At 41.8% G+C, this 22,378-nt stretch overlaps 1 protein-coding gene across 3 annotated transcripts in view; it reads right to left on the reverse strand.

Moving 5' to 3' along the window:
* Positions 1-22,378, reverse strand: part of DACH2 (dachshund family transcription factor 2) — a 411,691-nt gene that overhangs the window by 85,578 nt on the left and 303,735 nt on the right. For all 3 annotated transcript variants that reach the window (XM_020964629.2, XM_020964627.2, XM_020964628.2), the window contains 2 exons: positions 6,605-6,760; positions 3,358-3,530 (listed from right to left, as the gene is read on the reverse strand). In XM_020964629.2, coding sequence (XP_020820288.1) covers positions 3,358-3,530; positions 6,605-6,760 — 329 coding nt within the window. The remainder of the gene's footprint in view (positions 1-3,357; positions 3,531-6,604; positions 6,761-22,378) is intronic.

Here is a 22,378-nt window from a genome sequence, read left to right on the forward strand (position 1 = left end):
CATTAGAAGGGAAGGAAGGTTTTGTGGGCCTGGTCATTGTGATTCTGCCTAATTTATAGTATCCCTGTCAAAAAGAAATCAAATTTCATAGTTATGACATTTCTTTCTGAAGTACTAAATGTTAACTTTGCTGATCATGCAAATTTTGATAGGATGCCTGCCTTCTAAATGGCAACTGTGAAACAGAAGGCATGATGACTTCATTCAAGTAGCTTATAAAACAATTTAGTCATACTAATTTAAAAGGTATTAATAGCATAGTGTAAGAGTGACAAGAATTCTGGGCTTGGAATCGGGAAGATCCAAGTTCAAATACTACTTCTGACATTTAGCAGCTCAGGACATAAGTGAGAAATGATTACAGTCTACCCAGTGCATAGACTTCCCTATGCTGAGGAAATGAGACTCTTTACCTAATTTGGAAGTATGCATTCACTTGAAGCCCAGCTAGTAAGTCAGAGATACTTTTATTTTTTTGTATTGATGAAAAAAAAACTTGTGGAACTTATAAAAATTGTCAACTGAGGATTCCGACTTCTGGTAATTGCTGTTTGAAGGGCCCACCTAGAATACATTGGAAGAACATGTCATTTTCGTGCTTTGCTCTTGTTTTTTAAAGCAGCTCTGTACTGCCCCAGGTTAGCATCACCTCTTCAACTCACTGTCCGAAAGCTTTGTCGGAAGGACCGAGTGGTTCAATGACTTGCCTGGAGTCACGTGTCTTTGTGTGTCTGAGGTGAGACATGAACCCGGGTGTTCCAAACCCCAGTGCCAGCTCTCTATTCTGCCATGTTTTTTCTCATTCTTCAAGCACTAGTTCATTTTCTATATATCATCTATACTATCTATGCAGACAGTATGGACTGTATGGATCCTGAAGAGTATTAAATCCCTTAATTTCTAAGTCAAAGAGGGAACAATTTACAAAGATGATTCTCCTTATTGTGTACGCTGTAGACCAAGCCATAAATCTCAGTGCCTGAATGACTGCTCTGGCCTGATGCTGGGAAGAACTTTCTAATAATTATAACTGTTCCACAGTGGAATGGGCAGCCTCATGGGGAGGTCATGGGTGGCCCCTGAGGTACTATCTAAGGCTGTGACTCCATGGCCCCAAGTTCTGACATTTGTTGTTGTTGTTAGCTCATTTCAGTCACGTCAGACTCTTCACGGCCTATTTGGGGTTTTCTTGGCAAAGACACTGGAATGGTTTGTCATTTCCTTCTCAAGCTCATTTTACAGATGAGCAAACTAAGGCAAATAGGGTGAAGTGACTTGCCCAGGGTCACACAGCTAGGAAGCATCTGAGGCCAGATTTGAACTCCAGGAGATGAGTCTTCCTGACTCCATGCCAGCTCTCTATCCACTGTAGCGCCCCCTAGTTACCCAAGTTCTGAGATGACAAGACTAACTGATTTATTCATTGCCCCTTCTCCACGTCCTTCTTCTAGATTGCCTCTTTCTACTAATGTAATAACCAACATTGAAATTTCAGTCATTTTTAAACTCTCCCTCCCCTCTCATAACCAAGTAGTCCCCAAGTCTTACTTCTTCTGCAATATATCCCTTCCTTTCTGGTCCCACTATCCCCCTCTCCTACCTACATTTCCTGATTATATCACCCTGTTCCTCTTCACTTACTCTATGCCCTCGTCAACTCAGTGTTTTCCAGATATTCCCTGAGCCTCTCCCCAATGATGCCTTTGGTATTAGCACTTTTTTTGTGCTAAGCTGCCCTTTCTGTTATGTCAAATACCATTTCTTCTTTACACTGCTCCCCAAAATTCCTACCACCACTTCCTCAGATGACCTCTCATCTTCTTCAATCCCCACAGCCCTTTGACAGAATTGCATTCTCAGACTTAGAAGGGACCTTCACGTCTCATCTGGCCCACTGTCTCAGACCATGCAGCAATCCCCACCCTAGGCTCTGCTCTCTCCTACATCAAGCCTCTGCCTGAATTCTCCCAGTGATGGGAATTTCACAGAAATACACCCCCAACGTCTAATACTTCTTCAGGATCAAGATTAATATGTTACATTCTACTTTTGGTGTATTTCTCATTTTCTCTAATAGTCTGTAAAGTCCATGAGGGCAGAGACTATGGCTTATTTTTACATCCCTCAAAATTTGCATGTATTTGTTGGTTCAAAGAATTTGCTGTCCCTTGGGGATACTGTGAGGATTTCCATGACCCTCTATACCTCTGACTTTTATCTTATGCCACCTTGCTGGCAGAAGTAAAAAAAAAAAACTTTAACTGCTATTATCAATCAATGAGCATTTTTACATGTCATAAATGATGTTATGTTCAATTCTAGGCATCAGAATTTAAGCAGGACATTGATGTGCTTGACACCACCCAGGGAAAGTGATCAGGAGGCTAAAGGACCTCAAGTATATGCCACAGGAGGATCGGCTGAAGGAAGTGGGCTTGCTTGGATGGAGAGGATAAGATCTTTGGAAGGACATGAGAGGAATAATCAAGTATTTGAAGTATTTGTCCTGTGGAAAAGGGGATTGAACTTGTTCTACAAGACAACCAGGTGGCACAGTGGATAGAATACTGCATCCGGAGTCAGGAAGACTCATCTTCCCGAGTTCAAATTCGGCCTCAGATGCTTACTAGCTGTGTGACCCTAGGCAAGTCGCTTCCCCCTGTTTGCCTCAGTTTCCCTGACTATAAAACAAGAATAATAACAGCTACTTCACAGGGTTGTCGTGAGGATCCAGTGAGATAATTACAAAGTACTTAGCACAGTGTCTGGCACATAGGAAGAGCTACATAAATGCTTCCTCCTTTTCTCTTCCCTTCCCTTCCCCCAGAGGACAGAGCCAGGAGCAATGAGGGAAAGAGGCAGATTTTAGCTTGATGTCAGGGAAAAAAACTTGCTAACCACTAGGGCTGACCTAAAATGGAACAAGGCTGTTCCTGAAGGCAGGAAGTTTACCCTTCCTAGGAGTCTTCAGACAAAGGCTGCATAACTTAAGTATATCGTAGAAGATATTCTCAGTCAGGTAAAGGTTAGATTAGATGGTTTCTGATGCACCATCTACATATGAAAATCTGTGACTCAGCTAGACTCCCCTTCCTGTACAAACATAATGCCAGTGACCTCACCACGCACTTTGAGTCCTCGCCATAATGTGAATGGATCTGTCCTAATCTATCTCTTCTCTCTCACCTGGTTATCCCTGGCTCACTCAGGAATCATACCTCACACACTGAACAGCGCCAAGTGCTCACTGATTGAGCCAGTGAAATGGCACTCCTCACATATCCCATTTCCTTTCTAGTTACTGCCCATGACTAGCATGCATTTATTCCTCTCACGTGATGTCCCCCAGCTTTTTACCTTAATGACAGAAGCCTCTGCCCTGGTGAGAGGGCTATGCATCTGGGCTGCAGCAGCCATGTTGGCAATAGTATTGAGGTGGTTCATCTGATTCATCGCCATGGCAACTGATGCAGGAGGCAAGGTGACAGGCAGCAGTGGATGGGGCATCATCATAAATGGCAGGTCAAGCCCTAAAAGAAGACAGGATGATAATATTAAAAGCGTTCATCTCATTCAGGTAAAGCAAAATCACATCCAACATCTTCCTAAGGAATCATAAAAAGTTGGATCTAAATTCATCTCATTGCCTTTTAGCCACTAGACTCTAGCCCCTTGGCTTACCGATAGAACTCATGAAATACCACATTGCTCTACAATAATAAAACTAGAGTCTTTCCTTGCCCCACAAAGAAAACTGGCCTAAAATGCAAACTCAGTTTAGCCCCTTGAAGAAACTGATCTAGGTGTCCTTCCAATGCACATAAAACAAATGAGCTCCATTCCTTTTGATCCTAACAGTGTTATGGGCAACTGTTGTTACCTTTGTTGTTACAAAGTCTAAGAGCAAGGACTCCATGCTTGCAGCTTGAGCGTCTGGCCAACCCGAACACGGAATGAATTCCGTCCTTTGGTGACAAACCTCTGAGAATGGGCGCTTTGACCTTGAACTCTAACAGGACTAATGAGAAATGTTCTTCTAGAGATCATGACTCAAAAGGAAATATGAAAATGTCATGGAGGCAAACAACAGATACTTTTAACAAGCCCGCCCTTACCCTCTCACCAAGGAAACAAAGCAGCAAGTTGCAAGAGCTCATGTGTCCATCTAGTAAAAGGTTCACCTTTCAGTTTTTAGACAACATCAACTGCTCTTCTGTATTCAGTTCAACAGAATCTCTATTTAGCCCCAAAGTTTTCTGCAACAGCTCTATTCGACAGCCCAAGTTTGTATGGGCTCCACCCAATCGCTCCTGTGACATTCCAACATCCTTTACACTCTCTCACTTGACACATCACAACACTCGGAGAACAGGAGCCGCTGTCTACAGGAAATCCCCCTCCATATATTCAATTGTACAGACTCTTGTGGCTAGGGTAGGAAAGGCAGGGTAAATTTTGCTTGCCCCCTGCCTGATTTTCAGAGATTTAAAACCCTCAGAAAGAAAGGGGCGGGGGGTGAACACCGCAATGCCACATACCAAGAGTGCAGACATGCCAGTTATCATAAGACAGAGCAGTGGCAGTCTTAATTAAATGAAGGACACATCAGTCACTAGCATCCCTAGGAAAGACAGTCTTGAAATACACTGTTGTCAAAAGCATACAAGGATCAAAGCAGACCTAGAAGGCTGGAATTTGTACAGACCTCAGAAAATGAACCTTCTACCTATTTCCTGTGACACCATGTCCTGAGGGCAAATGACCGCACTGGAATACCAGGAAACTATTTGAGACTTCTTTCCTTTGGCATTCACTCAAAAGTCACTATCTTCAAATCTTTTAAGGGGCAATCTATGAGACCCAACTTATCTTCTATGAAGTATTTCTTCTGTGATAAATAAATCATCAAAGATGTCTCAACACTGAGCTTTTTCTGTTACCGCGATGAATCACAATGGCCCTTCTTTTTTTTTTTTTTAAACTAAAAGTTTGCCTGACTTTGTCCTCAAATGCTACTGACTTACCCTGGCATTTTCATACTTTCATCACCATATAACACATGCTGCTCTAATGGTCTGCCGTACAATATAAATGAAGTTAATCACTGATTATCTTTCTCCTTACCCTTCATTTCACACTTAACCTAAGGACAAGTTCCAAATGATAGAGGGAAATTTCCTACATGGTGATATCATTTGATACCAAACCCAGCATATCACTCGACTTTCATGTTGGTTAAAAGTCGATCTATATCAGCACAAATACAAATGTGGGGGGAAATCTAGTCCCCTTTTACATCAAACGCTACGAGCATTTCCTGTCCCATACATCCACAAGCCTTTGTTCACTCTATATACCTCCCTTACCAGCCTAATAATCTTTCCTCATTCTCCATAGAGTGTCAACATCACCCAGACACCATCTGGCCACATCAAGTCGAATGCCTACTTAAAGTTCAATTGACATGCAAACTAAATGCAAACTACAAACAGAATTTAACAGCACATCAACAATTTTAAGATCTAATTCATCAAACGTTTCCAAAGACCATGCAGCAGGGCATAAAAGGTACATGTGCGAATTCTGTGCCACAGTGCCCACCCCTCAATAATCTAAAATGTCCAAGACTCCAAAAGTGACCTTGCACAGCAAGCCAACAGTGAACCCCTCATGCAAAGTAGATGCAAATTTAGAATTATATCCCAAGCTGAAAACATTAAACCAAGAACCATCAACAGCACATCTCACTCCAGCAATCTGTCTCATTTTAGTTCTATGCCAGAAATGTTCTGAAGCCTTAAGAATATGGGCAAGAGAACAAATCCTTATTGTTGAAATCAACAAGATGTATTAATACTCTCCTACCAACTTCAGGGTCATCCTGAAGACCCCTAGGGAAGAATTCATTTCTTAATGCTGCCTAGCACCTGGGGTCACCTCTTTGAGCCACCATACCTTTGCTGTATATTCCCTGAGATCTGAGATGCTGACACAGCTTAACATTAAATATTCCTCAGCTGCCTGTCAATTTCAGTGCTCCATGAGAGAAGCCAGTGTCAGACAAAGCAGAAAGAGGGTCATCATTTCACTGGTTTCTTATTTGTAACCAAAATGGCATTCTAGGAAAGCAACATATATAAGTTTGAACTCACTGGTAAGAGTTTAAAATCACCTAGAGTTAGGGTAATAAATCTTTGTGGGATCCCGGACCCTTCTGCCAGTCTAGTGAAGCCTACAGGCCCCCATTCAGAATCATGTTTTTAAATCCATAAAATAAAATACAAAGGATTACAAAGAAAACCAATTGTATTAAGATACAGTTCTCCAAAAATGTTTTTAAACGTGCTCGCCAGCCCTAGCTCAAGAACTCTTGGTCTAGAATCTGAATCCCTCAATCTAGTTACTGGCCCCTCTCCACATTCCATCCCATCCCCTCTTTAAAAGGTAACCCCTCTTACCAAAGAATTCAAGATCTTAAATTTCTTACTGAAAATAACGATGGGGCTGCTACTACACACCCGAGCGGTCTAGTAGATTGGGGGCAGGGGGCAGGGAGGAAAGAGCTTTTCTCTTCCTTCTCTTTTAATAAGGACAACATACGTACTGTTGGTCAGCAGGTGATTTTGCTGGAGAGGATTGAGTGGATGGGCACTTCCAAGGCTGGCCTGGCCTGGCAGTGTGGCATGACCCACATTGGGCTGGGATCCTGGAGTCATAGGAGACTGCATCTTTTCCTTGTCCCAGGAGGATTCACTTCCACCTGAAAAACAGCGTATGAAAGAGTTTAATACAGCAGTAACCCCTGAAGAAGCCTTCTGTTTCAGATTTGCAGCAACGAACGTTGCCTCCATCCGAATCAGTACTGACTCATGGAAGTTGATTTTAACACTGCTTTCAAGAGCAGCCAATGACCCTTGGATAGGAGCCACCTCTGGGAACATGGAAGCAGTCATGCTATAAGCAGGGGCTCCTCTAACAGCTGGTCGAGCCAAATCTGGCACAACAATAAACTGATTAGAGAGTGGGAGGAGGGAACAGTACAACAAATGCCCACCATTTTTTGGAGTGGTTTCCTAAAGAATAGTAGAGGAAGGAGTACACTCAGGGTGCAGAGGGGAATTGAGAAGACCTTGATGTCAAACCTAAATGGACAGTATAGAAGAGGAAGGTCAGGCATTTTGTGGTTCCCAGATGCAGCACTCATGAAGGCAATCTCTTCATCATCCTAGTCCCAGCTAGGCATCCTTCTCTCTATATACAAAAAAATACACTGTGATGCCCATTAAAAGGCGGGCTTCTGTTTGATTTTGCCCTTGCCTTTGATCACCAACACGACAGAGCAAAGGAACGTGCATGTGGGTACACGATCTCCTGTATCCTCATAATGGCTTACAATGACATGGCCATTCAGGCATTACTTAGCATTCTCTGGGCAGAAGCACAGGAGTTCAAATTCAATCTATGGGAGAGCAAAGGCAGTAGTAACTAAAGAAACCTTTCTAGGCTATCCATTTGCAATGAATGTTTTAGACCAAGTGGAGAAGCTCTCAAATTGAACTCTCCAGAACAGACAATGAGTGCCAATCTATGGCATGACCAACTGACTGTTGTGTAGGTGGCACCAGCTACCTGCTTGATGTGCTCAAATCACTCAGGTGAGGAGGCCCATCTCTCATCAGTGTGTCTGCCTAAATGACAGCTTCTCCATCTGGGAACATTGTGGCCTAATTCATCTCTGCTTATAATACGGGGAAGGTAGACATTGGGCCTGAACTCTTTGGGGATTTGCAAAAAAAAAAAAAAAAAGAGTTTCTAGGCTACCCAGGGAGAGGTCTCAAGATCTGCCTGAAAACCTTTATCCATACTTACAAAGCCACTTACGCAGAAGGGTTGCTAGTGCCATCGTGATGGTATCCCCACCCCTTCCCCCACACAGCCTTGCTTAAGTAAGCATTTTGTGGGTCACTTCCCTGAGATACTGGGAGGCTTCTGGTGAAGTTTATGCTATAAACTGGGGCTGGGATGATCCTCTAGTGTGCTAAAGCTGGTCATTCAAGTAAGTTCTGCCAGAAGCCAATCTAATGCACTTACGGGTGACCTGGGAGGTAGATAATTTGGTTTCAATTACATAAGTTCCAATTTAGGGACAGAAGTCTTTCCCACATTGTGATTCAAGCTAAAATCCATCATTAGTTGGGAATGCTGGTTGGGATGAGCCACTGCTCTTCAAAAGGGAGCAGTTTATTTTCACTTTTTCTCCAGATGTTTATTTAAGCAGTCACTGCTTAAGTGTAGGGAGGCAATTTATGGTTGGCATATTGACATAATTTAGCATTCACAAATTTGAAATTCCAATTTGAATCATAAGACAGAGTTTCATGCATTGGACAGGGGTGGGGGAAAAAGCTTTATCCTCATAAAAGAAAAAAGGAAGCAAACATTGCAAAACTGAAAAGTCCTTAGGCTAACACTTAGCCAATAAACATGATTAATACTGGAAAAATGCTCAAATGTTAAGATCAATCACTGAGCAGAAAAGGAATCCCTCCATCATTTTAGCTCCGGGTTCAAGCTATGAATTGCCTTACCATTACAGAACTCTAATTTGTAGAATGAAGAGCAACACACTGGCAAAGAAAGCTCCATTTACATGATACTAAAGCATCCTGTATGCTATAATACAATATTGCCCCGTCCCAACTGCAACAGCATCAGATTGGAAATGAACTATTCTGAGACCAAGTTCAACATCCAACAGTAGCTCTAAGCAAACAGGCAGCCTCCCTCTGGTGTATCGTGGGTCCTGGGCCTTGCTTCTGTCCCCCTGTTAACGACCACTGCCTTTACACACACCAGCACGATGACAATGACAACTGGAGGACCAAGGTGGCTGACAAAATGTTACCTGAGGTCACATGAGCAGTAAGTGGCCTACTTCAAAATGCTTCCTGACCAGTATACTCAGTATTTCTTTTTTTATTTTTAATTTTATTTAATTTTAAACTTAAATACAGAATGAGAAAAGTAAAAAAAAAAAAAACATGGCCATGTATGCAGCAGAACATAAGAGAGGATGCAATATAAAGCAATAAATTTCCATTTCTAGAAAATCTATATAATAAATACTACACATTGTTTTCAAAGCTTCCCAGCATTACTCATTATTTCTACTCTGTGTTACCACTAGGGGGTCAAAAATTCCCATTTTCTGGATGCAGAAAGTGATGTAAAAGGTTTAACTGAGTTGCAGGGTTTCACAGTAAATGAGGAGAAAATCCTAAAAAGAGCCCCAGCCCTTATCCTCTCAGGCCCAGCCCAATGCCTTTTTCCAATCTGGGGAGAAATTATGTGGAAACACACTGTGGTTACAACCAGAAGTACAACTTGTTTTTAAAGCCTTTTGCTGGAAAAAATGTTTAAATTCACAAGTATTGGATTTTGGTATTGAAAAAGAAAGGATCAGTAAGCCATGCCCTAGTGAAGTATAACAACAAAAATCATTATCTGAAAATATGAAAAGCAATATTGATGATACTCCTTGCAATATTCCAACTATGTGGGGAAGAGCAGCCTCCAAAATGCAAATCCCACCAACTATGAGGCACATATGGCCTAGACAGAGCTGCCATTTTAATTCAGGGGGAGTTTGGCATCTCCCAGGGCCACCAGATGAGTGCAGAGTGCCAACTGAGCTGAAAAGGAGGCAATTACACGGAGGCCATGAAAGGCCCACATTCTCTCCGAAGTACTAGGATGTATGTGGGAAAAGGAGACAGCCCTCATGGAGGGTTCTAGATAGTTGGGCCAGAACAGGAAGAAAATTCCATGTTACATCAGACTTTTATCATCATTACCTCAAAACAAAAGATAATTAAAGCAGGAATGCTGGAGGCTTACAATTGATAATGTTAAACCATATATTGGGCCTGGAACTGTAAATGACACTTAAAATTTAAAAAATTAAAAACTGTAAATGATATCCAAACATGCATGCAAATGATCCCTTGGCTGCTTCCCCTACCCTCCTACCCCACAAGACCTTGCATTAAGAGGTCAATATGGCCCCTGAAAGTCAAAGCTGTGGGATGTGAGGCAATGTCAAGTCCATGTTTGTCCAGGGCTCATTTTAGGGCCTTCATCGTTTTGGGGGTTACAAATACTTGTCTTCTGAGGATAAAAAGAATTCATGTGTTAATGTGGGGAAATTCACTTGGGCTGAAAAGTCACATAAGCATTAGTCTTTTGATGAGTTCTACTGGTTAAAACATCACGCTAATATGTTCTGCTCCATGACCACAGACTGTTGGTCACTTAAGCCAGATGACCTGAAGATGTATGTGGTTGGACCAGGTGAGAGCGGCTGGGTAGATTAGCACAAATTCATCCCCTTGGTTGAAAAAACAACTTCTTGTTCAGTCATGTCTGACTCTTCATGACCCCATTGGGGGTTTTCTTGGCAAAGATACTAGAGTGCTTTGACATTTCCTTTTCCAGTTCATTTTACAGATGAGGAAACTGAGGCAAACAGTGAAGTGACTTGCTCAGGGTTACAAAGCTAGTAAATATCTGAGGCCAGGTTTGAATTTAGGTCTTCCTGACTCCAGGCCCAGTGCCCTATTCACTGTGACACCTACCTGATAAGTAGATAGCAACATCTAAAAAGATAAGGAACAATGCCTGCTCACTATAAATGTTTCACACAGTGTAGCTGTTGAGAATTACTTAAAGCTGAAATGTAAATGACAAGGTGGCCAGATTTAACAAGTGACCCTTACTTAAGATATATCTTACAATTAAAAACTAAGTGTTCACTATGGGCTTGTTACAAGAAAATAAACTGAATTGATACATCAAGCCCAAGAAATAGAAAACTCAAAGAGTATTCCAGTCCCTTCCTTTCTAAACAAAAATGCTGCAAGAGGTGAATATTCCCTGAGGGCCACTTTAAACCTGACCATCAGTGGTACTGAGTTTCTAAGGCGAGTTCAGAGAATTAGCTTACTTGCCAATCATGCCAAGCAAAGTATGTGTGTGTGTGCTCGGGCTAGCTGGCCTGCTCACTGTGACAGCTGGGGACTTGGCCCCCGTGGCCATGGCTGGATTATTTAACAGAGAGTGTTATCCCCAAATGGTGACAGGAAATGGTCACATTCTTCTTCCCATGGCTAAACTGGGCTGAGTAAACCTGCTGTGGCTGTCACTGCTCGGGAAGGAAGAGAAAGATTCCATCACCTCCAGAATGTGGCTTTCTGCACTGAGACCTAAGGATGGTTTTTGGTGATGAGGCATCTTTTGGGGAAATGGAACTCATTCCCTTGTAGCTTAACTATGGAAAGCGCCTCCCAAAATGATAGAAGTCCAAGGCACTGTGGGTCTCATCTAGCAGGATATGAGTTTGTCCTCTGAGCCCTAAGAGTGTGTGGTCTGTTTAATGACAGTCCCATTATCGAGTGTCTTGGCAGGAAATGAGCAGATAAGCCAACAGGGCCAATTTCTTTCTGTTTCATGTGCATTCTGGTAATACTGAATATCAATTGTTGAGAATAAAGGTTAATAAATGTTAAAGGTTCATTTTAAAGCCAAAGATCTAAAGTTGTGAAGCAATAACTTTCTCATGGCAAGAATAAAAGAGAGTGGGAGACTCTGACTATCGTTTCTTATTATTTTCAATGTCTTCTTTCACAGGATAGTGATCCTAATACTCCCAGGGCTGCCACCCTAGATCAGGCCCCTCCTCGCTGCTTGCCTATACCACTGCACTAGACTTCTAATTAGTTTCTTTCCCTCCAGTCTCTTGCCTCTGATCCATCCTTCACAGAGTGGTCAAATTGATAGTCTTAAAGCACAGGTATGACCAGGTCACTCCCCTGCTCAAGAAGCATCAATGGCTCCCATTGGCTCTAGGATAAAACACAAACTCCTCGGTTTGGCATTTGAAGCTCTTCCTGGTCTGAGTCCAGACTGCTTCTCCAGACTGAACACATATTACTACTTTTTCTGCACCCACTGTTCCAGCCAAAGTGGCCTAGTAGTTGTTTGCTGTACATGGAGCTACACCTGCCCGTATCTGGATGACACACCCACCTAATCTCAGCTTTGTTGAATCTGTAGCTTCCCTCGGGATTCAGCTCAAGGGCCATCTCCTACAAGAGGCCCATCCTCCTCCTCACAATAATTGGTGCCCTCCCCTATCCAGAAGTCACCTTGTATTTCCTCATCTGTGTACACACTGTTTTCTCCCCAAAAGAATGGAAGCTCCTGGAGGCCAGGGACCGATCCATCTTAGACTCTGAATCCTTAGAATCTAGTACAAAGTCCTAGAGCTTTAAGGAACTAAACTGAAAGAAGGTAATACCATTTTAGCGTTATTCAGATAAATTCTCTCCTGACACCTACCTCTAGGTAATCAGATTAGTGCTTAAAAGTAATTTCCACGTGACATCAAAATAATCATTCGGGGGAGGTACATACTTCCCCACATGATTATGTGCAGCAGTACTGTACCAGCAGAAATGGTTCTAGCCAACTGAAGATTTCATCTAAATAAAGCGCATGTGGTCTACTGAAGCCAAAGGAAGTGACCTGGTGCTCTTCCAAAGACTGCAAAATGGGTTACCTCCCTGGACTCTTAAGGATGCTTCTCTGTGTGGTGATAGGCCAGAGACTGATCCTACCTGACTGACAGCTGGCAAAAGCCTTTAAGGCAGCCAACTGATAAGCAAGTGATTCACAATCCCATCCTTTAAGGGCAAAGAAGGATTGATACCATTATACAATATTACCATCATTCTTTAAATGTTAAAATGAATGTGTATGACACATATCACCTTCCTACATAGCATACAATGTGATAACCTAAGACCATCTTCTATTTGCATAAAACGTTATACTTTTCCAAATATTGCTCTGCCCATTTTCTCATTTGATCTCCACAACAACCCTGTGAGCTTCATAGGGCAGGATTTTATTATCAGCACCTTAACTAATGAAGAAACTGAGGCCCAGAGGTAAGTTGTTAGTCCAAAGTAGAAAAAAACAGGAACAGAACCTAGATATCCTGACTATTGACCTACAGCATGCTGGTGTATAATGAGAGGAAGCATGGTATTGTGGATAGAAGGCCCCTGCTACATACTGTGTGACCTTAGCCAAGTCTTTCTTCCATGCCCCAGGAAACTTTCCCAAGGTTGCAAATTATAGATGACTTACAGATCTACATCAGAGAAAACAATTTCTGTAGCTCCTTATGCTGATGAACCCACATGTCTGGATCTCATCTACCAACCCCCAAACCAAAATTCAACTGGCTTCTGGAGACACTGACCATTAACACGCAACTCCTTTATAATATGTAATGTTGTAAATACGGTTAGGCTGTAATTTGCAGTTATTAAATGACTTCCTCTGGCACCATACTTTTTGAGCACTACTGATTGTCAGCTCTAAGAGTTAGAAAATTACATCTGAAATTTTATTAGACTCTACACTTCATCTGCTTCATGGCAGAAAAGCAGAATTTTCTAAAATTTCAAGTGCAATTTTCCAACATTCGGATGGAAATCGCTGCTTCTGGCTCCTCTGGAATCATCCTAATGTGTTTCCCCTCATGATGTTCTTGATCATTTTCCAAATCCTCAGTATCCCCTCTTTGCTTTATGTCCTTACTCATCTCCTCAGGATAGCCCATTAAAATCAGAAACAGGTTTCCCATCTATCAGACTATTTACTGTTTCCCCAAACTGTAGCAGTAATTAAAATTCCAGGACACAGTCGAGAAAACAGCATTCATGCCCATGGAAATGACTTTCTCTCTCTCCCCCCATATAGTCAGTCATCAGTATTTACTGAGCCAGCTCCAAGCCAACCCCAGCCCCACAGAGTTTGTGTTCTGCCTCCCCCAGGGGTGGGAATGGGGGGGAGGTAAGGGGCACTTATGAATATTCCCTCAAAGCCTACAAAACACTCGACTGGAACAAAATCAGTGGCCAAGTAGGAAGACACTAAAGTTGTTAAAGGTTCCTCTGGAACAAGGATTCAAATGTAGGGAGCTCCCCAGGCTGCCAGAAGCTTAGAAATTATATTCTATGTTCCCTCTGGCCTTGGCCAAGAAGGCTAACTGTAGGGGAAAACATGGGATAGAGAGGCCCATTATCTCTCAATCGAGAAGGCATTGACAAAATGTTGGTGGGATCAAGGCAGGATGGGATTGGATTGCCAAAGTGCTTAAATAGAACATGCTGCACCACAAGGGTCACTGAATCTGGAATCTGAGGGCCTAAGTTCCAAGCCGAGCTCTACTATGTACTGTTTGCAGGACCTTGATCAAATCGTTTAACCTTTCTGGACCTCCGCTTTCATTTACATTCAATGAGCAGACTGGCCTACAGAGTCCTCAGGTGTCTTCTAGCTCTAAAGTTAGGAAGCCATTCTTCTCTGAACAAAAGGGAGAATTGACCCCATTTGGTCCACGTTGGTCCACACTGAGGCAACTACCACAAATGGCTATGTGACCCAACTCAAAGGGCTCTCATTAAATTATCTTTGTATGTCATGCCTTCTACTCTCCCTCAATTATCAAGCAATCCACCTACCTCAATCCTTACCTCAAATCCATCACCTTTGAACCGAGCAAAACCTCATTGTATTTCATTCACCTAATTCCAAGGGTTTCCCAGAAACCCACTGCCAATTTCTGCACTGGCCCCTTAACTCTATGAAACGAATCTGTTTAATGGTGGTTGTTTTTCCCAAAGAAAAACCAAATATAACCTTAATCAATTAGACAATCTGTTGCTTCCTTTCTGGAAGAGCTTTTATAAAAACAATTTAATATTAACTTTATCTGTAGCAGAAAGCTGTGTTCAACAATGTAACCTACAATATGATTGGTCATCTAACAAAGAGAAGAGCTAAGAATCCACTATTTTCACCACTAAGGCACGCGCGCTTACAGCATATTGTTCTCAAAGTGAGTCACTGCCATCAGTTATGTCTGGGTATTTGATATGGAGAGCTCAGACACGGGGTTTGCTGGGCTACTTCCAAACTCCTGATCAAGCAGCTCAGCAAACGGAATTACTGCTTGTCCTTGCCAAGATTTTGAAATGTGCCCATTAAGTTGGCAATTCCCAATCTGTCTATCAGTCAGTCATACTTAAAAAATATGTCTGTCACAACTTAGGTTAAGTAATCTAGTGATAATTATACAATAAATTTCCATTGAATACCCAAACCTATGGTCAATACTTTGTTCAAACTCTAAAGTAGCCACTAAATCCAAGATGATTTTAGAAGCAGATGTGAGAAGGATGCTTAGGGCATCTGAGAATGTTTCACACCTACTATCCAGATGAAGAGAATGCACTGTAGGCATTAGAAGAACATTTAAAAACCAACTGTGTTCTGGGCAGAGGGGAGGATGAAGGCCATGGGGAACCACAACTTCTCTTAGTGAAGCAGATGACCTGACAGTGATTTTTCTCTCTACCCAGAAGGAAATGGAGGCAGCAATGAAAAAGAAAATGACCTTTGTCCCAACTTTTAATTCTATGGGAGCATGGGGCCACACTGGAAGCCTCAACTGACAAACGGGGGTGATCATATTGACGGGATGCAGAGTAACTTTTTTAATGACTTCCTTATTATTTCCGAATTTATGAGAATAGTATATACAACAGAAAATAGGAGAAGAAAATATAGGCAGGTCCTGAGAAAGGAAGGCTATAAAGAGGAATGGTGAAAGCCATAGGGAGGTAGAATCTGAGTAGAGAAGTTGCATTTTGTCCCTTTTTAAAAAATCTATGTAAATGAGATCATGCCATCCAACTGGCAGACCAAAATGTGCAGAAGGAAGAATAGTAGAGAAAATGAGAAATCTATGTGCAAAGCTGAATCAAGGAAAAAATGATCCTGAAAGTAAGTCAAGTAACAATTTTAAAACAAAAAAAAATGGCAAAACATATTTAAAAACCTGCCTTAAACCACCCATCTCTGAAATTAAAACTGGAAAGGACAAAGGAGAACAAAATAAAGACTCAGAAAAATAATATAATTATGCCTTTGATAAGAAATAAAGCATATGGATTTTAAAGGAAGCCTGTTTTTTTCCAAAAATTCATACCCAAAGTTGAGATGTGGATGAGCTACCAATGTCCATTTCATGTGCTCTAGTATCCAAATTTCCTCAGTTTCTAACAATGTGCTTCACTTTAAACCAAAGGGGAAAATACATCATCCTGGTAGGTGAACAATAACCCTTTCATTACTGAAAATTCAAGGAACATCAAGGATGCCCAAAAGAGAGTGACCAATGGAATAGATATTTGGGTGCTACGGCTGTTCTTACTACTTGTTTAACTGTCACGAAGTACACTGAGAGGGAAGGGCTTAAAGTAATAAAAATGTATCTGAGACACAAGGCAATGAAAATTCTTTAAGTGCAGGGAATAGCTGCATCAGGGCACCCTGTATTTAACCAACTGGGAATTATTTTTCCAGTAGCATTCCATTCAAATTTGAAGAACAAAAATGTCTACATTTCTTGATGAACATGGAATATACCTTTGGATTAGAGATCTTCTTTTGGGTGTGGATGGAGAGTACATCAGAAGGAGCAGGATTTCAGAAAATGATTGCAGGTGTGACAGAATGGGATGATCTAAGGCCCAGAGGTGGGGAACCTGTGGCCTTGAGGCCACATGTGGCCCTCTAGGTCCTCGAGTGTGGCCCTTTGACTGAATCCAAACTTCACAGAACAAATCCTCTTAATAAAAGGATTTGTTCTGTAAAACTTGGACTCGGTCAAAAGGCCACACCCGAGGACCTAGAAGGCCACATGTGGCTTCAAGGCCACAAGTTCCCTACCCCTGAATTCTAAGCACATGAATTGGAGGCCTGAGAGAGATAGGTTCTCTAATCTCTATGGCTGCCATGCTTTTGAATTAAATTTGCTATTTCAAAATAAGAAAAACAGGTAAAAAAAAGTAAAGGAACTCTTGTAGATTGAAAAAGGAATATCACGAAAATTGACTCTTATGTACCATCTGTCTACTTTGTTTAATAGTTATCATTCATGGGCATCTTAGCTCTCCAGCTAGGCTGTGAGAACCTCCTTGAAGAATGGTACTCTATATATCTTCCTCAGCCTTGACCATAGAAGAGGTACTAAATAAAAATCTACTGATGTGAATTATTTTTAATAACAAATATCACTGAGATGTGTAGTAGGTTTGTCAAGTATCATTAAGAAGAAAAAGGAGGGAAGAGTAACCACTAGTGATGTACTCAGAAAGTTAGACAGTCACAGTAATCTGGACACATTCAAATAATGTTTACATGCACAAAGATGGCACCTGATAAAAATCCATTTAATAGTGTTATATCCCTTTTTCCTATCAAGATTGCCTTAGAAGAACTGTTTTTGAACTTACAAAGATCGAATTAGTTATAAAAGTGTAGACCATGTTTATTGGTTTGGTTAGACAGTTTCTGATATAGTGCATAGTATGGAACAGCCAAATGGTCCTCTCTTAGGATCATCCAAAGCCGTCCCCAGTCCAGGTTAAGCCATTTTGTTGCATGAAGAATTCAGAGGGCAGGCAGAAGCATCTAAAAATGAGAATCTTTGACCCGTACTTAACTATGTCTTTGGTTTCTTTTCTGCACCATTTCATATGATGCACAAAGAAAAATACAAAATGGCCCCTAATCCTATGTGGAGCCCCTTTCTGCTAGAGGAAAAAGGAGATAAGGGGTTTAAGGATCAGTGTTTTGGGGTTTCTCAGGGGCCTAGTATGTGCCAGATACCATACTAATTTCTGGGGGTACAAAGAGGAATTGAAATGGGAGGGGAAGGGGAAGGAAGGAAGGTAGGAAGGAAGGAAGGAAGGAAGGAAGGAAGGAAGGAAGGAAGGAAGGAAGGAAGGAAGGAAGGAAGGAAGGAAGGAAGGAAGGAAGGAAGGAAGGAAGGAAGGAAGGAAGGATGGATGGATTTATTATGTGCCAGGTGAGGGATGTACCTGTGTTTGCAGGTGGCAGTGGGAGGTAGTAACAGCTTGCAGATCAGGAAACGCTCCAGGTAGAAGGGAGAGTGCAAGCTGAGGTTTGAAGGAAACAAGGGATTCTAAGACGCTGACGTGAGGAGGAGAGCCGGTACGAAGTCATGGAGGTGGGAAATGGAGTGTTCCATATGGAGAATACTAAGAAAGTGACACATAGAGGGCCCACACAGTGGATAAAGAGGAGTTATGGGTAACAAGGCTGAAAAGAAGGCTGGGGTCAGGATGGGAACAGCTCCAAAATACAAAAGAGAGAAATTTGTATTTGATACTAAAGGTAATAGAGAGACAATGAAGTGTTGGGAGCATGGGAGTAACATGATAAGGGGAGAATCTAGAGCTAGATCCAGAGAGCTGGGAATCATTTGAATAAAGGTGATCATTCAATCCCTGGAAGCTGATGAAGTCCCTAAATGAGAGCATGCTGAGAGAAGAGGGGAAAGGACAGAGCTCTGCACTACCCCCAGTCTGACCCCCCCAAGGGGCCCGGAAGAGGTCAAGAAGCCCTGAGTGAAGGCCAGGTGTGTTCTTGCTCCATATTACTACAGAAGCTCTCTAAGGGCAGTATTTATGTTCCCAGCACTTGAGAGGTGGTGTGCTATAAAGTTAGAGAGCCAATTTTGAAATCAGGAAGACCCGAGTTCAAGAAGAACCTCTGAGATTAAGTAACAAGGAAAAGTCACTTCATTTCCTGGCTCTAAGCAAGTCTTTGGAACAAATTTTCAACTAGGTATCAATCTGCACTGATAAAGCCATTTCCTTACCTGGGAATTCCCTATCCCTATCCCCAGGGCTTGGCACAGCAAGCCATTAAAAATGCTGGACCATTCCAGACTTGGAACTAATAACAATAGCATTCTGTGCCTGGATGTGTATTTGTTGATGAGTAGACAGGTAATAGGAGAGGTACCCTTTCATCACCTCTCATTGCTGTTTCATTTGTATAACCTAACTGAAGGTGACAGTGAGCCTACCCATTCATATTCTATACACCAACAAATGGGGTACATGATAAGAATGAGCACAAGCCTACAAACACAACACCCCAACTGGTAATCACCATTCAATTCAGTCCCAAGCCCGCTAACAAAAGAAGGTGCAATAATGCATGGCCACTCACACTCCAAGTTCACACAATGCCAACACCTCTCAGGAGCTCCCAGCAAAGAATGGCTGGTACATTTGGCTAAGCATCAAGTTTTCCGTTTCCAGGACTGACAGTCTAGCATGACAAATGCATTTAGAAAAAAAGAATGCACCATTCATGCCTGGAACTGAAAGGCAGGACTCTATGTTCAATTTCTAAATTAGCTTATTTAAATTTTATAAAAATAATAGGAGCTTCAACATTATCGACACTAAAAATATATGCATCGTCAAAGTTTCTCTTTGTCTCTGGCTTTTTTTTTTTTGCATTAACCTGTCAACTGTGAGAAAATATGCCCCCTAGATGTTACAATACAGAAAAAAGCCCAGATCAGCATTCTAAATAAAACATGTGAGACTGGGCTCAGGACAATTCATACTTATGCATTCACATACATTCTCCAAGCTCTGCCAGCATAATGTTGCACAGAGGACTGTGGCCTAAGAGACTTGGTTTGGAATTGAAAATCTTTTTTTAAAAGTTTGAAAGAAATATTAGTAATGACTCATTTCCAAAGCTCAAATTAGGCTTCATTCAAATTAGACCATTTTAGGACTGAAAAAGACATTAAAGATCATTTAGTCCTCCCCCCTCATCTCACAGGAATGAGGGAGGACCGGGAGTCCCAGGAAGGGAGGTGACTTGTTCAGGCCCACACCAGAAGATGACTCAGAGTCCCAGCGACCGCATCATGTGGCCAGCTCTGCATTCAATTCAACATAAACAATATGCACTTTCAATCTTCATTAGAACCTTCTTTTCTTCATCAGAGGTAGATATATAACAATGGAGGATCATGGAATTGGAGTTCTAAGACCACGAATAAATTGAGGGCCAGTGAGGGTTGTCCAAGGTCATGCGAACAGCACATATCAAAGGCAAGGTTTGAGCTCAAGTCCTCTGACTACTGAGGCAATCCTCTTCCCAGGGGCCCATACTTCATTTCCAAGTTCAAACTGTCATTGACACTAAAAGGTGAAGGGACACCCCATGGCCATATGTGGGTGACAGGGTTCTGGAGGACAGGAGGTAGACAGGTGCCCCCCATGCTGCACTGAAGGAAGAAGAGGTGCAAGGTGACCCCTCCGGCCATACCTTTTGGCTTGGAACCCTGGCCCTTCAACGGCTTCCAAGAGTGCTTCCAATGAACTTGCTCTCTTGAAATAAATTAGACACTGGGTCCATAGGGCTCAAATTGATATATGCAAAAAGTCAATGGTATATCTCCCATCTTGAAGTTAATAGAAAGTTTAAAACAAAATGGTGACTAGGTAATAAAATGGATCTGGGCACCTTCTTTAACTCTTTGCAGTATGATCTTATTTAAAAAAGCTATTTATCCTTCTAGGGGAGTCTCTAGAGAATTTATATTTCCTGGACAATGAATAAAAAAGATTTTTTTGTGGTGTACTGAAAAGTGTATGAGAGTGTGTGTGTGTGTGTGTGTGTGTGTGTTTAAAGTACACAGGAGCAAAACAATCTCCCCCTCCCCCCATTTATGCTTTGCTCCACAATATAGAAAAGTTTCTAATTACATCACCTTAAAATATTGCTTTCTAACATTGTCATCTTGTTGCTGTATATTTTTTTTTGATCAATCTAGAAACATTCTCACCTTGGTAAGATACACAGAATGTATGGCTGGCTGTTACCGAGTTGGAAGGAAGAATGAAAATGCTTTTGCTTAGAACAAACTGAAGACAAAATGGATACCACGTACTGGGAGAGAGCTAGACAAATTAGGTTGCATGAACAGAATGAAATATTGCTACTTTACAAGAAATGATAAATAGACTTCGGAGAAATACAGGAAATTCTGTATGAACAGATGCTGAATGAAGTATGGAACCAGGAGAATAACATACACAGCAATACGACCACAACAATTTAAACAACAACAACAAAAAAAACCAGACCAAAACAACCCAACGCCACAAAAATCGAGCTGAATCCCTGGCATGCAATGACCAATGTAGGCCCGAGAGAAGAGACGAAGAAACATGCCTCCCTCCATACCATAAAGAGCTGGGTGGCTACAGTTGTGGAAGGCTGCACACACACACAACTAGGTTAAACATTTTTCTCTCTTACAAGGGACTGTTTTGGAGGGGGGGTGGGGCTCAGATATTTGGAAATGACTGTTGGCATCAGTAATACAACATAGACAGATTTTGCCTGTGAATAAAGAAAATGTATCCCTTGCTTCAAAGAGTCTGACTTAACTGTCCTCACAATTGAGAGAAACATTACTCTACGCTGAAAAAAATGAGACATTTCCAGCACCTACTGGAAATTTACAAGTAGAAAGCTGCTTGGGCCTTCAAGAGTCTTCTCACCTATTGGTCCTCTGTCTGTGATTTGATCTTGTGACTCCGGGTTAAGTTTTAGTCATGGTGTGAGTATGGACCACCTTGATTATCTTTTTGAAAAAATGTTGACAGCTTGCATACTCATACCAATGCCCAGTTACAAATTCCAAATGTTTTTTTCACATTTCTTGTGAGCAATGCCATCTGCCAGAGGTGGCATTTCATGGCTGTTTACCCTGACTCCCTCTAAGAATTCATCTGCCACTCTCTAATGCTGTCTGAATAAAGGGGATTAAGACTCTGATGCAACAGAGACTATTGATAATTTGATATAATTGGGAAGAAATGAAGATAAATGAGGTTGAGGATGGAGAGGCAATTAGTTGAGCCGCCTGTACAGCTGTGTTCTCGGCCTAGCTCCCCTGGCCTTTTCTTCAGTGAGGTATGAGCAAATTAAACATAATGACAAATACACACTTCCCAAAGCTCATGTACTTTGCAAAACTTGAAGGTGCACTTTTCCCTTTTGAAATCTGTGGGAGTCATGCTTCAGAAGGCATTTTTGCCAGAGTGTGTGAACACCCTTTGGCGGAAAGCACCGCTGGGTCCAATATTTTTCAGGGACAATTATTTTTTTGCCCCTCCTATTTATTTTCTTCCATTCAACCTTAGGCAGCTATTTATTTCTCAAGCACGCTGATGTTTCAAGGCCTGGTTTCCTGTTAATTGCAGTGTAGTATTGAGGCCAGCCTTTGGTTTCACATCCTCAGATGTCAAGAATGCTCTCCACAGTCAGACACAGCTAATCTTTCTTTGAACTTTGGGAAAATGGCTGGAAAATGGCTCTCTGTTTCCTAGTTTGGAGC

Source organism: Phascolarctos cinereus, unplaced genomic scaffold, assembly GCF_003287225.1.
Source record: "Phascolarctos cinereus isolate Bilbo 61053 unplaced genomic scaffold, phaCin_HiC Scaffold_8;HRSCAF=390, whole genome shotgun sequence".
NCBI lineage: Eukaryota > Metazoa > Chordata > Mammalia > Diprotodontia > Phascolarctidae > Phascolarctos > Phascolarctos cinereus.